This window comes from Hemiscyllium ocellatum, chromosome 26 (genome assembly GCF_020745735.1).
Source record: "Hemiscyllium ocellatum isolate sHemOce1 chromosome 26, sHemOce1.pat.X.cur, whole genome shotgun sequence".
Classification (NCBI taxonomy): Eukaryota; Metazoa; Chordata; class Chondrichthyes; order Orectolobiformes; family Hemiscylliidae; genus Hemiscyllium; species Hemiscyllium ocellatum.
This window is the reverse complement of record NC_083426.1, coordinates 26,971,658-26,989,091: the sequence shown is the minus strand read 5'-3', so window position 1 is coordinate 26,989,091 and position 17,434 is coordinate 26,971,658. Positions and strand designations below refer to the sequence as shown.

General features: G+C 39.9%; 1 protein-coding gene across 2 annotated transcripts in view; it reads right to left on the bottom strand.

Annotated features, from left to right (window-relative positions):
* Positions 1-17,434, bottom strand: part of LOC132828188 (TBC1 domain family member 22B-like) — a 309,362-nt gene that overhangs the window by 137,572 nt on the left and 154,356 nt on the right. For both annotated transcript variants that reach the window (XM_060845124.1, XM_060845126.1), the window contains exon 8: positions 2,445-2,559. In XM_060845124.1, the coding sequence (XP_060701107.1) occupies positions 2,445-2,559 (115 nt within the window). The remainder of the gene's footprint in view (positions 1-2,444; positions 2,560-17,434) is intronic.

The following is a 17,434-nucleotide window of genomic DNA, read 5'->3' as shown; positions in this document are numbered from 1 at the left end:
GCACAACTTACTGGATGTTGACTCTGTTAGGCAAAAACACTATGAGCCAGACTTTCCGAGAACTGACAATCTCTCACAGATTGCCATTTTGACTCCTTTTTACTAAAGAATGGAGCTCCATCCTTCTGAGAGGAGATTTTGATCAGTGCTCCTACACAAATGCAGAGCTGTACTTATATTCTGACAATTTGTAGAAGAATTGCAGGGGAAGGCAAATTATACCATAGATTCACAGCAATCATCTGACTGGTATCCTGATTTAAGGAAAGTATGATGTTAAGGAGTTGAGAGGGAAGGTGTCAGATAGGTCGGGTGCTAGGTCAGTGCGAAGTAGGTGACAAGTCAGCTAAGTAAGTTGCTAGCTGGGTAGAAGGTAGGCTGCTAAGTGAAAAGCAGGTCAGATGCAAAGTGGATAGAGTGCCATGCAATGTTTAAGGATGATATGGGTGGATGGGAGAAATTGGGTCTGGACATGGGAGAAGGAGATTAATGTTGGGCTGGGTCTGGTCAGAATGGGCCGAGTCTGATCTGGGGGAGGGTTGCAGAGTGGTGGGAGAGGGAAGAGGGTCGGACTGTATCAGGTAGTAAGGTGGGGTATCGGATCACATCTGGCAATTAGAGGAAGGAGGGTTCGATGCGTTGGATCCTGAGTGCTGCTCAGTTAGGGGCTGGGTATGCATGGGGAAAAGGGAAGGTATGGCTAGGATTGAGCGAGGTAAGTACAGGATCTGTTGAATAGTTACTCAGGAATTAGACCATGTATTTAATATTCTACTTTTCCCCAAGTGAAATTATTTAATTTCATTAGAATCCTCCAAATACTCTGATTTAAATCAATACTTTTGGAGGGCCTCAAACTTCGAGGAATTGCCCAGCAAAATCTTTAATTTCCTGGTCAAAAGTCACACGTTATTTGAAATCATAAGCTTTCGGAGCGCTGCTCTCTCGTCAAGTCACCTGACAAAGGAGCAGTGCTCTGAAAGCTGGTGATTTCAAACAACCTGTTGGTCTATAACCTGGTGTCATTTAACTTCTGACTTTGTCCACTCCAGTCTAACACTGGCACCTCCACATCACTTAATTTCTTGGGCATTCCTTCAGACTCTGCTATGTTGAGGATTCTGCAGGGTTCCCATATACAAGTCCCATCTACGCTGGAATAATTATTGTTTGGGTAACAGAAAATCTGGCCCAGTATCCTAAGGCTGCTCCACTGTGGTAACTTCTCACTGTCTTTAGCCCTAATCTCTTTGAAAATGAACCACAGTCCAAAACTGAGGAACTAGAAATTTATTTTCAAAAGGCAGACGTTTAAACAAATTTTCCTTCTATCATCAGTTTTCACAAAAAAAAACTTCCTTCAAAAATATGAACTTCCTAGATGTCAGTAGTGCTGCCTCACAATGCTAGGGACCTCTGTTCGATTCCAGCCTCAGGGAGGCTGTGGGGAGTTTGCACATTCTCCCCGTGTCTGCGTGGATTTGCTCCAGATGCTCCGGTTTCCTCCCATAGTCCAAAGTGCACATTAGGTAAACTGGCCATGCTAATTTGCCAATAGTGTTCAGGGATGCGTAAGTTAGATGCATTAGTCAGGGGAAAATAAAGGGTAGGGGGAATGGGTCTGGGTGGGTTACTCTTCGGAAGGTCGATTTGAACTTGTTGGACCAAATGGCCTGTTTTCACACTGTAGGGATTCTATGATTGTATGAAAAGTAGCCAACTATATTGGAATATTTCTTCCCTTAAAGAAAACAGTGTACCTGCCTTTCTTTAAATATTCATCACTCCCCTGTTATTACATAAAAGTTAACAAAGGCATCTGTGACTTTTCATAGAACATATAGGACAGGAATAGTTTGTTTAGCCCAACACATTTGTCTTGGTGTTTGTGCTCCACATGATCCTTCGTTCACTGTATCTGACTAGGCTTATTTTCAACTCCATACACTTGACTAAATTTTCCTTAAAGGCATTTAAGCTACTTGTAGCAACTATTCCACTTGATGTTAAGGTCTGTATTCTAACCACTCTCTGGACAGAGAAGATTCTTCTGAATTCCTAATGGATTTATTTCTGACTGACCTTACTTTTGGAATACCACACAAATGAAACATATTCTCTACATCTACTCTATCAACCTCCCTCAAATTTAAAGACTTCTTCTAGGTTGTTCTCAGTATTCTCTTTTCCTGAGAAAGGTGCTTAAGCCTGTTTAGCCTTTCCCGGTGGATTTACACTGTTGGTTCTGATATTATCTTTGCAAATGTTTCTTCCGTCCTCTCCACAGTCTCTACTTCCTTTCTGTAACATGAAGACTGGAACTTCTTATAGTATTCCAGATGTTATCTAACGATTGGATTTATTCATTTTCTTTCGACATAGAAATATGGCAGAAAAAAAAGTTTTTTTTTAATTATCAGTCTGAATAAATTATATAAACTTACCCACATGTTCTGAAAGGAACACTACAAAGAAAGGAGTGACCAGATCATTAATTCCTTGAACATAACCACTTGCCGGATGTCGAATAGCCCATATGAATAGAATCCGCTCGAAGATCTACAAAATAAAAGTGCACAATACATGTTATAGGTCAACTGCATACCGATATCTCAATTACAAATCAGATTAAAAAGTGTCATTCAATAGATTTGATCAGCTTTTTCTATAAAGGGCAAATGTAATTTGAAGTGCAATAATTCAGATAAAACATCACTCAATTTCTTTCGAATATGTGGTTATCAAGTCATTCAATAATCTAAACACGAGGTTATTGTGCTACTTTCAACAAAATCTACTTTGTTCAACAGTGTATTACTTGGCTGAGGGCAAGATTTTAGCCTCATTTGAGAAGTAGTCCCACCTTAGACGGGTTGACTGTCCAGCACCTCTATAGTCCTAGCAGTGGCACTGGGAGCAGTGGTCATTACTAATAATATAAGAAGTCCCCACATTCTAAGTCCTGGCGTGAGAACGAAAGGGGGTCTTATGGGAATGGGGATCAGGATACAAGTCCAGGAGATGACAAAAATGACTTCCAATGGACATGCAATGTTATGAATTATTGAAATGGGAACTAGCAAACTTCTTGGAAGCTGAGAGTAAACATGGACTGGTTCTTGTAAGACTACAATTCTGCAGAAAGTGAGGTGCAATGTACAAACACAGTGTGGGGTTTTCTGTTGTGTTAGGAATTAAAGATGAGTTGGCTTTTATGTAGCTTAATGTATAAGTTGCCAACTAGCTAATGTTTAAATAATGTTGATTTTACTTCAGCTGTTACAGTAAAAATTTTAAAGGTGAAACCTTGTTAAGTGATTCTTTGAGATGATTCGAAATTTAAATCTCAGTTTAACAATTTTGATGCTGCATAGAGATCAAAACACTTCAAAAAGAAACGTCACAATGTGGTAAATCACAGACTTATTAGCAAAAATTAAGAAACCAGGTGATGAAACTAACCTTAGCTACGTGATATTCCCGAGTAAATATTCAATCGACTCCATACCTAACTTAGCACCTCTCCAACTACACATCAACCCAGATCACTTATAACCTTCAGACCCTGACCCACACCTCACCCCACTCTCCAAACAGGAGCCACTCTCCAATGTGACCTGCCATGATCTGACACCCCTCCCACCACCCCCCCCAACCCCATCCTATTTCTCACTCCTTTCCCTGCTCTCAAATCTGTCAACCTCCTCCTTTGCTCTGCACCCGAGTCCCATTCATTTGCCATTGTACATGGTTCTCTCTTGCCCTGCTTCACACCTCAACCCTCCCTCCCCTGCTCTGCATCCAAGCCCTCTTTCTCCACTACTGGACAATGTCACTCCTTCTCCTAACTTCATACCCAAACTCCCCCAACCTCCACAGCTAACCTCCCTCTGCTCTACACCCAAATCTCCTTTCCCTGCGACTAGACACACACCCTTTCCTCAACTAGACCTGACTTCAACCACCCATCTCAACCTACTCTAAAGACTGCTTTACTTTCTTGGTTCCTCTGCCACCTGCAGTCCCTATACTGTGGCATCTTTCCCAGTTGATACCCAATAGCCTTCTTACCTGGCACCTTTCCCTTAATCCCTCTGGTATTCTACCTACTACCCAGCTGACACCCAACCCTGTACATTGGAGGTCTGTTATGGTCACAACTGAGGTTTTGGTATTCACTTTGAGCCTTTGGAGGTAGAAAACCTATTAAAGTTGGCATTCACTTTGAAGACCGAGTGGAAGTTCATTATTGACTATGTTGAAAAATACCACTGGGAAGATGGAGGAGAGAGTCAAGTACAAGTAACACATATTTGCTTGACACCAGTTTAGATTCTCATGTAGGAAACTATATGGATAAATCTTGAAGAACCATTATCTGCAGGTGGACACAAAAATTGCAGTCTACAAGGCAGTCATCCTCTTGACATTCCTCTACAGTGATGATGTACCATTGATGCCTTAGAAAGCTCATCAGTGCTGCCCACAGAGGATCCCAATCTCCCAACTGCTGATCTCAGAATTGCAGTCTCTTCCAATTCCCCAAATTGAAACTTCTTCATCCTCACTTCTGAAGTCACTCAATTTCTACTTCCCTCTCTTGGACTGCACTCTCTTTCAAGTTCCAAATTCATCTCAAGCTGAAGTTCTGATGTTGTTAATGTAAATCCTAAATGTTTCAAAATGCTGCGGTTTTAACAATCCTTTTTTTTTGAAAATGACTTTTAAAGCTTCTTGTCTGGCTTTTTTTCTCCATAACCTCGAGGAGGCAAGAGTTCAGGAGCAGGAATGTTGAGTGGGAGCACGTAAAATTAAAAATATGGAGTGTTTAAACCTCCAGAACTTCTGAAATTTCAGGACCTACAGTTCTATTACATTGAGATCCAATTTCAGATTGAACTTCAATCTTGAATATGAATGCAAGCCAGACAAAGAAAGTGCTGAAAGAATGGGTCGGGAAAGGCATGTGGGAGGCCACAGATTGGAGGAAACATGGAAAGGCCACAACTTCGTGGATTGGGGATCAAAGACAAATATCAATATTAAGAGGATTGGGGAGTAGATTAGATTACTTACTTACAGTGTGGAAACAGGCCCTTCGGCCCAACAAGTCCACACCGACCCGCCGAAGCGCAACCCACCCATACCTCTACATATACCCCTTACCTAACACTACGGGCAATTTAGCATGGCCAATTTACCTGACCCGCACATCTTTGTGACTGTGGGAGGAAACCGGAGCACCTGGAGGAAACCCACGCAGACACGGGGAGAACGTGCAAACTCCACACAGTCAGTCGCCTGAGGCAGGAATTGAACCCAGGTCCCTGGAGCTGTGAGGCAGCAGTGCTAATCACTCAATTAAGAAATTGAGTGACTTCAGGAGTGAGGATGAAGAAGTTTCAATTTGGGGAATTGGAAGAGACTGCAGTTCTGAGATCAGCAGTTGGGAGATAGGGATCCTCTGTGGGCAGCACTGATGAGCTTTCTAAGGCATCAATGGTACATCATCACTGTAGAGGAATATCAAGAGGATGACTGCCTTGTAGACTGCAAATAGTAGGGTCAAACCACTATTTAAAGGGTTGGAAAAATATTGGCAGTTTGGGCCAATTGGCGGTTTTAAGCTAATTATTTGTTACAAGGCTGATAACAATGGACAAAAAGAATTTACCATCTTAGGCTGGGTACTTGCTATTAAATTTAAGTTTTGGTGCAGTTTTGGTCTCCCTCCTATTGGAAGGATGTTGTCATATTTGAAAGGGTCATTTGTGTTATTTCAGATCTTGTCATCTGCCTTAAGCAGTGCTGTGTGTGTTTTGGCTCACTGTCACTGAAAGCATTCTGTACCATTTTCTATTGATGTGGTCTTTCACAAGGCTGTTTTGAGACTAAACTTATCTACCTTTTTTAGTAACTGAAGGAATAGTAATGAAAATTATGAAATGCACCTGATCTATAAAAATGTCTTGAGAACTACCTATTACAAAAGAAGTAGTTGTTCATAGGTTTATCCTCCAGATAAAAAGTACATTCTAAAATCTTAACATCGGCCCTTTCAAAGTAGATAATGAGTTTCGGACGCTTGTCTGTTTTTATTATGGCTTTGCCATCATTCTTTGCTACATGTTACACCATTTATAAAACTGCTTTTATGATACAAGTTCCAGAGTAAATGATAAATTCTTATAAAAAGGTTCAGATAAACCAAAGACTCAGTAGATCATTTTATATTTGACAATCTAATCAGGAATACAAGCAATCTATTATACTACAAATGTCAGGTGCTTGAGGCCTTAATCAAAACAATCATTCATGAATGATCTTTAAAGTCATGATTCTTTGACCGTTCAGTTTTTCTTTTATTCACATACACAATGAATACTACCACGACAACTACTGTGCTAACATTTCATGAACACAAAAGATTTAGGAAGTGTCTAGTCAGTGATACATTGAATGTATCCTATTTTCATTCTGGACTAGATTAAAGCAGCAATAGCAGATATGAAGGAAATGCAGTTATCTGAACATCAAAGCAACAACTTCATACTTTCAACTGTCAATTCCACCCAATATCAAAGAAGTGTCCAGGGAGATAAGCAGTGTAAAATAAGCCTTTGTAATTGTCCAAGCCGCTTGGGACTCAGCTTCCCTCAGGACCGAACAAGGTTGTAGCCAGTAGCATCTAAAGTGATGGTCATTTTAATTTCCTGCAAGTTCAATTTTATAGTTGGACATCTACAAGAAACTTACCTGAAGTGGCAAGCCTTAGTGTTTTTGGTAAGATATGCTTAAATAATTTACATCATGACACTATGCTAAACAGCAGGAAGGGTTTGTAAATGTGATATATCCACAAGGACTCTTATCAATTTTTACAGATGCACCATAAAAAGCATCCTATCTGGATGCATCATAACATGCTATGGCAAATATTCTTCCCAAGACTGCAAGAAACGATAGAGAATTATGAACACAGTCCAGTCCATCATGCAAACCAGCATTCCATCCATTGACTCCTCTATATTTCCTGCAACCTCAGGAAAATAATCAGCATAATCAAAGACCCTTCCTGCCTGGTTCTACTCTCTTGTGTCAGGCAGAAGACATTAAAGTTTGAATACATGTACAAATAAATTCAAAAACAGCTTCTTCTCTGCTGTTATCAAACTTTTGAATGAACCTGTCAAATGTTAATTCTGATCTCTCTCTCTCTGCACCTTCTCTGCCTCTGTAACGCTGTGTTCTGCACTCTCTTCTGCTACCCTTATGAACTTTGAATGGTATGATCTGCCTGTATAGCATGCAAAACATTTATCTCAATACACGTGAAAACAATAAATAAAAAAAAACTATCACAATGAAGGATATAGAAGTTACAGAGATATAAGTTGTACATAATTTTTTCAGTATAATTATGCTACAGAACAATATCATGTTGCAACATAAATAATTTATAAAAACCATCGATCCATGATTCATTTTCATTTCACAGTGGAATAATGACAGATTTACAACATTTAAGCATGTGTTCATTAACATTTGCATTCATTCAACAATTTATTTCAGCCAAACTTTTTCACGTTACAACTGGTCAACATTTTCACAGAGTAATCTCTTCAATCACAAATGGATGATGAGTGATTATGAAAAGTCTGAGCTCAGAGAGTGCTGCTAAATGACTCTAATTAGTTCTCAGTCTTGTAGAAAAAGGCAGAAGATGAGTAATAGTTCCTGGCATGCGGGATAAGGAACAAGTGCTGGTTCCATTTTATAGGATATGCCTAATTACTCTATTAATACCCAGCATTTACATAATAAATCCCTGCAAGGATGAAACAAAGGCCAAGTGTGATTATTATCAAATATGCTGCAAGTAATTCAAGTCTTGTCAAACATAAGACAATGTGCAAAGGTTTACCAGATTATAACACAAGAGGTTTGTTTTCTTGATAGATAGTTCTGAAGAAACTTAAGAATTTACATTCTTTTTTAACTCCATGAAAGTAGAACATATGACCCATGAACAGCAAATTCCGAGTGCACCGTAGCTAATGGACATCAAGGTCTTGAACAATGCTAATGGCATGTTAAGACATAAACACAAAAGCATTTATCTGAAAGTTGTTCTATATTTAGAGGCTCTGCCCAATTAAAAAATAAATGCATTCAAATCTCAAATTAAAACATGAAATATGAAATGAATGTATGCATATGTTCAAATTCTTGATAAGGTGAATAAAATGTTCAAGTCATTTGGTCAAGTAAAATAGTTTTATTAACGGTACATGATGAATTATCTTTTTTTTTCCATTTTATCAAATAGGACTCAAAACAGCAAGCTATATAAGAGGTAAAAGTATTTTCTGTTACTATCATAGTATAAGTGACCCAGTGCTTTTCTAATTCAAGGTTAAGTTTCCCAGAACATGAAACTGAGAAATACTTTCACTCCTCAAACTGACAAATTTCAGCTAACTACGAGCTGGCTTCCACTGCAGCTTCCCATAAAATGAAGCAATGTGCAGTTGATATGTTAGCAGAACAGGCCATCCTCATCACGAAAGATCCTGGCCAAAGTCACAAAATGAATTGCAAAGGAGCATACACATTCATACCTGCGTCTTTAACCATAGCTGCTGACTACAGCACAAATATGACCACTTAAATATAACTGGAAATCAAATATCATATTTCTAGTTTCAACTTTACTTTTTCATATTCAGTATCATCTCTCAGACCCATAAGCAGTGAGCAATACTACCTAACCTCTCAGTTAGCCACAGAAAGATCAAAGGAGAACCATTATTCCACACATAAAATGTGTATCACGTATCATGTATCATGTCACATTTTTCCACCTTCTATGTAACGGTCACTACGAAAGGAATATGCTCCTGTGGCCTGATCCAGGCTCAGGAAAGGCTATTATGAAACAAACAAAAATTAAAATGATGAATAGAAGTAGACCCTCAAGCTCCTCAAGCCTTCTCTGCCAATCGATGAGAATACTCCTTTTCAAGGAGAAATCCTATGTTTGTCCAGGGTCAATGACTCCTGGGTGCTTGAACTAAAAAATAGTGTTATAGAGTCACAGAGTCCTACAGCACGGAGACAGGCCCTTTGGCCCAAAGTGGTCCATGCCGACCAAAATGTCTGTCCATGCTAACCCCATTTCCCTGCGCTTGGCCCATATGCTTCTAATCCTTTCCTATCCATGTATTTGTCTAAATGCCTTTTAAATGTTGTTAATGTACCCGTCTCAACCACTTCCACTGGCAGCTCATTCCATATGCATACCACCCTCTGTGTAAAAAAAAAGCTGCCCTTCAAGTTCCCGTTTATTCATTCCCCTCTAACCTTACACTGATGCCCTCTAGTCTTTGATTCCCCAACACTAGGTAAAAGACAGGTTGCCAACTTGGAGAACATTTCAGAGAACATCTCTGGGACACACGCACCAAACAACCCCACTGTCCTGTGGTCGACCACTTCAACTCCCCCTCCCACTTGACCAACAAGGTGCAGGGCCTCTTTCACTGCTAAATTCCAGCCACCTGACACCTTCATCTTCCACCTTGGGACCCTCTAAACACATGGGATCAATGTTGATTTCACCAGTTCCCTAATCTTTCCTCCCCCACCTTATCCCAGATCCATCCCTCCACTCGGCACCGCCCTCTTGAACTGTCCTATTAGTCCATCTTCCTCCCCATCTATCCGCTCATCCCTCCACTCCCAACTATCACCATTACCTCCCACTTTCATCTACCTACCACATTCCCAACTACCTTCCACCCAGCCCCACCCCATCCCATTTGTCTTTCAACCTCATTGGCAACCAGCCACACCCCTCCCACCCCCATATTCCTGATGAAGAGTTTATGCTTGAAATGTCAGTTCTCCTGTTCTTCGGACGTTACCTGACTGGCTATGCATTTCTTGCACCAAACTTTTTGAAACTTACTAATCATGTCTTGTACATTCTCATCCATATCATTGACATAGATAACAAACAGTAATGGGCCCAGTACCCACCCGAGGCACTCCATACGTAACAGGCCTCTAGTCCGACAAGCATCCTTCCACTATCACCCTATGCTTCCTACCATCAAGAGAATTTTGTATGCAATTTGTCAGCTCACCCTGGATTCTATGTGATCTAATCTTCCACAGCAGCTCTCCACGTACAACCTGATTAAAGGCCATACTACGTCTACACCATGCCCACATCAACCTTCCTGGTCACTTCATCAAAAAAAATCTAACAAATTTGTCAGGCATGATCTCCCACTCACAAAGCCATGCGGACTACTCCTAATCAAACCCTGTGTTTCCAAAAGATCTGGGTTGACTTTAGCTTTGCTTCAAATGAAGCATTAGTAATCCTAAACACATGAGCATCCACACCAGGAATTCCAAAGTTTATGCTGTTAATTGTAAACCAAAGTTCTCAAGAAAATAAAAATGACCAAGCTCACAAATCACTGATCACACAAGGTATTAACAATATTGTGAATTCAATAAGTTGGGCTTGGAATAGGAGACAGAATACATTGTGGTCAGCACTGCATCAGATTTCATAACTTCAGGAAATGTTCCCACTCAAAATTCTTGCTCCCACCTCACATTTAGAAAGCACAAAAGCAAGTGACAAAGGTGCAGCAGAAAACCCACAACCCAGATATAACTGAAATAGATACATCTGATACCATTTCAGAGTTTTTAAATGGATGAAAGGTGTAGAAATTAAATGGAAACCAATTGTGCAAAATCTTTGCAATCCACTCATTATCATCACTTTGAGTCTGAGGTCATCCTCACGTATAATATGCATTGAAATACATATCCCAGTTAAGACATGTACACTAATAACTTAGAAAGAAAAAAAAATTGAGAATTGTGCTTTTCCTTTGTCAGGTAGGTTATTGCATATCCTGTTTTTCTGCTAGCCAACTAATCTTTTATCCAAGCAAGTAGGTTACTGCCTATACCATGAACTCCTACGTTGCAGTATAATATTTTTAGTGGTACTTCGTCAAATGCCTGTGGAAATGCAAGTACAGTATATCTAAAGGCTCCTCTGTATCCACGGCACATGTTACTCCTTCAAATAATTCCAGTGAACTGGTTATACAGGATTTCCTTTTCAAAAAATCATGCTGACTATTCCAGAACACCCTGCAGTTAGGATGACAGAATTATATTCTTTCTTCATGCGGACCTCAGTGATTTAAACAAAGCTCCCTTAATACAATTACAGAACAACTATCATCAGGAACTTCACCATAATCACACTGAACTTTATTTTCACAGAACAATGTCATGGTTAGAAGTCGAAACAAATGTCCATAAATGTGCATTTATTAAGTGGGAGAAATTCATACAAACTCTGTTGCCAGCTGTTTACATGGGATATGGTCAGAGAATGCAAAAGCTCCATCTTTAAACCACACTTTCCCCTTAGAATAGAATTTCACAGCACATGTAGGATTAGTACGTTTATTGAAGAGTCAAACTTAAACAATATTTTGCTTGGATGCTGCTGTGCTGTGCCCTCCCAGCACCACTAATCCAGAATCTGGTTTACAGCATCTGTAGTCATTGTTTTTACCTAATATTTTGCTCCATCCTACTGCAGGACTTGAGAAGCATTTTTTCTTAAATCTTTGTACACCAAACCAATAAGCCCTTCTTAATCACACCCAAACAAGAAATTGCTCTACATGGAATTTCTCCACGTTTATTTGTATACTTGGTAGGAACAACTTACTGTGCCAGAAAGGTTATTTGTCCTTGCAGATCTAATAAATTTCATCCTTTAAAGTGACAATTACTAACTTAATTTGAATTCATAACTTTTATTTTGATTTCTATTTTTCCAACCTGTGCCACTTTTAGTTATTCAAAATACATCTCCAGCCTCGACAGTTCTGCTCTTGCACCCATCAGACAGACTTATCAAGAATAATGCAGAATCTATGTGAAGGATGCTGAAATTAAACATCGGCAGAGAGCTTGCAGAAATCTATTGAACATCAAATAGCTACTGAAAGGGAAATTGAATATAGCATGATGCATTCTCGAGAATATATTCTTGGTTATAGGATGTGGTTGATTTTGTGTACTGCTCTTACTGGCAAATCATAAAGTGGAGAAGGATTAGTATCCTCATCCTTCAACTTCTAATGACTGCTTAGGATTGAAGAGAAAGTTCAAGTGTCAGTCAGTCAATGAACCCAGAGAAGAAAGCTTGAAAAGGAACTCACACCTTCCATACTTAGAGCTAGTAATCAACCTCAAAACAGGAGTGTAAAACTAAACTGATAGGTATACGGAAAGGTTAAATAAGCTTGTTGCAAAAAACAGCATTACTTATTTTCTTATTTACACAATATCTAGAAGGAGAACTGGTTTATTTTGGGGTTCTATAAAGGTAAGGGATAGGATGGGGGAAGAAACAGTGCACTTTTCCTTAGCCTCGAGATTGCCTTGAACAATCACATAAGCAATGAGAAAAGTCAACATAGTTGATTCTTAACTGCACTTTGGTGAGCAAGTTTTGAGATTTGTAGCTCGGCTTGATGATAAGTATCTAAGTTCTCTCGCTCAGTTGAAAGGCTTGTTTTCAGACGTTTCATCGCCATGACCAGGTAACATCAACAGTGGCAGTCTCCAATGAAGGATTGGTAGTATTTCCCACCTCTCTATTTGTAGATCGAGGTTTCTTAAGGTGAGTGATATCATTTCAGGTTCTTTTTCCCAAGGGAAGGTAGATGGGATCTAACTCAATGTGTTTATTGATGGAGTTCTGGTTACAATGCTATGCCTCTAAGAATTCTTGTGCGTGTCTTTGTTTCGCCTGTCCTAGGACGTGTGTGTTGTCCAAGTCTTTGGTGAATTAGGAATGGACAGTAGCCAGTGACACCCATGCACCACAAACAAACGTTTAAAAAATACTTCAGAGACAATTATGGAAAATCTTATCAGTTCAAGGGATAATTAGGGATTGGCAAGAGACGCGAGCCTTGGCAGTGTGAGATACTGAGTTACAACACTATCTTTATTAACTTGCTCACCAACTCGCTGCCGTTATTTACTATAATGTGGCTTCATTCATTCGTTCATAAAACTGCAGTTCTGTATTATCCAAATTTAAAGACAACCCTTTCAAACTCATTACTGTATTTCCACACCTCATCAGCCCTTGCTACAAGCAGTGTTTACCTCTGAATACATTTAACATATAAAACAATACCATTTCCATCAAGTCTTCATGAAACATTTTAATATTCGTCAGTCCTCACCAACTATCTCATCCAGAACAAGACCATCCCCATCAAGTCTCCACAAAACATAATACTAATCAGCCCTAACCAAATATTTCCTGAACTTGAATTAAGTACCTGTTAAATACCTTTTAACTCAGCCATTATCTCTTTAAGAAACTGACTGACAAAGCAGCATTAACTCATAGCAGCAAATGTAAATAAATCTCACAACCCAGCTGCAGTAATCAGTTTAATGTCCTCTATTCTTTTATTAAGCATAGGGACAACTCAACTTATTTAGAGCATATGGGCCAAACATTTTTACTAATACTTACTAACTTAAAAGACAAAAGGACTAACACCTCCTAATTAGGCAAGCGGATTGGACAGACATCGCATTAGAAGTAGCAGCCAGCACTGAGCACATAGGGTCAGAGAGATGTACATAGAAACAGACCCTTCGATCCAACTCGTCCATGCTGACCAGATATCCCAAACCAATTTAGCCCCATTTGCCACCATTTAGCCCATATCCCTCCAAACTCTTCCTATTCATATACACATCCAGATGCTTTTGAAATGTTGTAATTGTACAAGCCTCCACCACTTCCTCTAGCAGCTCATTCCGTATACGCAGTTCCCTTAGGCCACTTTTAAATCTTTCTCCTCTCACTCTAAACATATGTCCTCTAGTTCTGGACTCCCCCACCCATGGAAAAGACTTTGTCTATTTACCCTATCCAACCCGTCATGATTTTATTAGCCTCAATAAGGTCACCCCTCAGCCTCCAACGCTCCAGGGAAAACTGCACCAGCCTATTCAGCCTCTCCCTGTAGTTCAAATCCTCCAACCCTGCTGCAACATCCTTATAAATCTTTTCAGAACCCTTTCAAGTTTCACATCATCCTTCCGATAGGAGGGAGATCAGAATTGCACACAATTTTTCAAAAGTGGCCTAACAATGTGTAAACCAATCCTCTATCTCCCAGGACAGAAGCCCTTCAAACCTTTGTGTACTAGGGATTAAAAAATGTAACACCATAGTAATGGAATTTTAATATATGTAAGAACTGTATCTGAATGGGCTTTTTGAAGAACCATATTTTGGGATTCTATTACTGCCTCGAACTTGTGCTGTGATTGCTGAATAAAGGAGGCTATTTTTGCCACTTACCAATTTCGGTCGTTACTTGAACACGATCCCACAGCAATGACCACATGGCGTGAAAAAATAAATCTGGGACTGCAGCATACATGCTAGAACATTAGAGCAACAAATTCTGGAGTCTCCTATACATTATCCTTTTGTTTTCGCGAATAACCATATGCCAAAGAGCTGAATTTTCACAAAGTGAAGGCTGAATCTTACATTTTAGCCAAATATCTTTTTCATCAAATTTTGTAGAGGGTTTCTCTCCATAAAGCTTAGCGAGTTATATTTTGCTATTGTCCCACCACTTGCCTCATTAACAAATTACCATGACTCTATGGAATCACTCTTTTCTTATGTTAGCCCAATTTTCCCCACTCAAACAGCAAATACTTGCCACTGTTGGGAAATCCTCGATTAGACTGTGCAATTGGACTGACCATGCACTCCCGAAACAAGCGAATGGCATTCCAGAGTCACCTGGCATGGTTTGTGATATTCACCATGGACATAGCAGAGTGGCCCTTGCTTGCAGACAAGTACTTGGAGATCCTGGTGGATAGGGTGGTGTAGCAGAGGGCTATCCAGCTCCCTGAGAAATGGCAGTGGAGGGCATGCCCTTTTCCATTTTACCAGGCTAAGTGTCACCATCTTCCCTTTGCGACCTCACATTCACTCCATCACTGCTACTGCACCCATAAAATATCAGAGCGTCATACAGTACGGAAACAGACCCTTCAGTCTAATACCTCCACGCTGACTAGACAGCCCTATCTGGCCTAGTCCCATTTGCTAGCATTGGCCCATATCCCTCTAAACCCTTCCTATGCATGTAGATGTCTTTCAGATGTTGTGATTGTACCTGCCTGCACCAATCCCTCTGGCAGCTCATTCCATGCACTACCCTCTGCATGAAAACGTTACCACTCAGATCATTTTTATTCTTTCCCCTCTCACATTAATGAAATGCCTTCTAGTTTTGGATTCCTCCACCGTAAGAAAAAGACCTTGACTATGCAGCCTATCCGTGCTTCTCAGGTTTCCATAGCAGACTTAGGACATCCAACACATCGAGTCTGCTCTCCCATTCAGTAGGACTAATATTTCTCAACATTTTTGTCCTGAATTCTCCGTATAACCTTTGATCTCCTTACTATCAGGAACCTCTGTCTTTAAGATATTCAATGATTAGGTTTGCACAAACTTCTCTGGCAATGAGTTCCACAGATTTAACCACCCTTTGGCTGAAGATATTTCTCATTTCAGTTCTAAAGAGTTATCCTTCACTGTGAGCCAGTGCCCTAACCCACATTCCACCAAGGCTCTTGCATTACCATTTTCATTCCATTCCTTCACTCATTCTCAAACATCCAATACCTTTACACTATTAACCTGGCTTGGCCCCTGCACTGCCTAGTCATCCTCTCAGTATAGCTCAAAAACATTCCCCACCTGTACCAGCCATTACATCTGTGCCACCTACTTTCATCACACATCTCCCAGTCTAAGATAGCCCATAATAAGGCAGAAAGATCAAAGATAGATGATGGAGTGTCTGACATTCAGCTCCTCACGATCTATAAGCAGTTCCTAAACTGAAGGCACTCAAGGTCTAGGAGTGATACTGGAAATTTCCGTTTGTTTACTGTACTTGGTCCACCGACTTAAAGGTATCTCTTTTGACTAATATAATACTAAACCTCCTCCAACTTCAAGACATGATCATTTAGTTGAATAACATACAGTGTATTTGCTGTGTATACTGTTAGCAGGCAGCGCAAGTGAAACACTGACATAGTGACATGGTGAACATGTTGCTTCTTGATTGGTGACTGCTGACAACAATGATTAGCTGTCTGCCTTTGTTTTTGCACTAAAACACAAAGCTGAAATTATGAGAGCACCCAAATATTGCTAATAACAGCAGCTATTTGCATGTTCTTTTCATTTTCTCTCATGCCTTTACTGGAAGCACAACTGTAAAAGTGTACTATATCAACAGTATAAACAGACTGGGCCATTCTAGCATTGATTATCTGAGCAACTTCAGAATTTGAGAAAGATTAAGTTTCAAATACAGCAACTTTTTTTATTTTGCAAACTCAGATTTGCATCTAAATCAGTTCATAAGTGGCTTCAGATTTCCTTTCTGGTTAATGTTAATGAGGCTGATCTGTCTGAATTAAATTCACCACTTTTATTAAAAGGTCTAATTATGACCTTTGGATTCTATGCATTTGAGAAATTCCTCAAAAAAAAGATGCAAAGGCAACTTCAACAACATTTTCTCACTGATACGTACTTCTGAAAACTTTTCAAAATTAGGTGGGGAGACATAAAGCCTGTCGTTTCATCCTTAAACAAAGCAAATTGAGTCAGCTTGTTCATGTTTTACCTCAAAATTCACTTTGGGGAGGCATTTTGAAGAACATTTTCTCAATACACATCCTTGTTCCTGGATCGGAGTATTGTCAGCTGACACTGAATGTTAACTGAAAAAGCTGTGAACCTTCGCCAAGTCTGTCACTTATTTTTGATGTTACATTATATGGATAAAACTGCATTACCCGACTGTTTTTTGCTGATGAACTCAGAAATGATCTTGTAATTCTAAGCAACATCACATGATGTCAGTGAGGTCCTGACTGTTAACAATTTCATGACTTAAATTTCTGCTTTACTGCTGGAGTGCAGGTTCATGGCTCCTTGGAAGTAGAGTCGCAGGTAGATCAGATAGTGAAGAAGGTGTCTGATATGCTTTCCTCTATTGATCAGAGTACTGACTACATTAATTGGGTGGTCATGTTGTGGCTGTACAGGACATTGGTTAGGCCACTTTTGGAAGATTGTGCGCAATTCTGGTCTCCTTCCTACTGGAAAGATGTTGTGAAACTTGAAAGGGTTCAGAGAAGATTTACAAGGATGTTGCCAGGATTGGAGGATTTGAGCTATAGGACGAGGTTGATAGGCTGGGACTGTTTTCCCTGGATTGTCGGAGGCTGAGGGGCG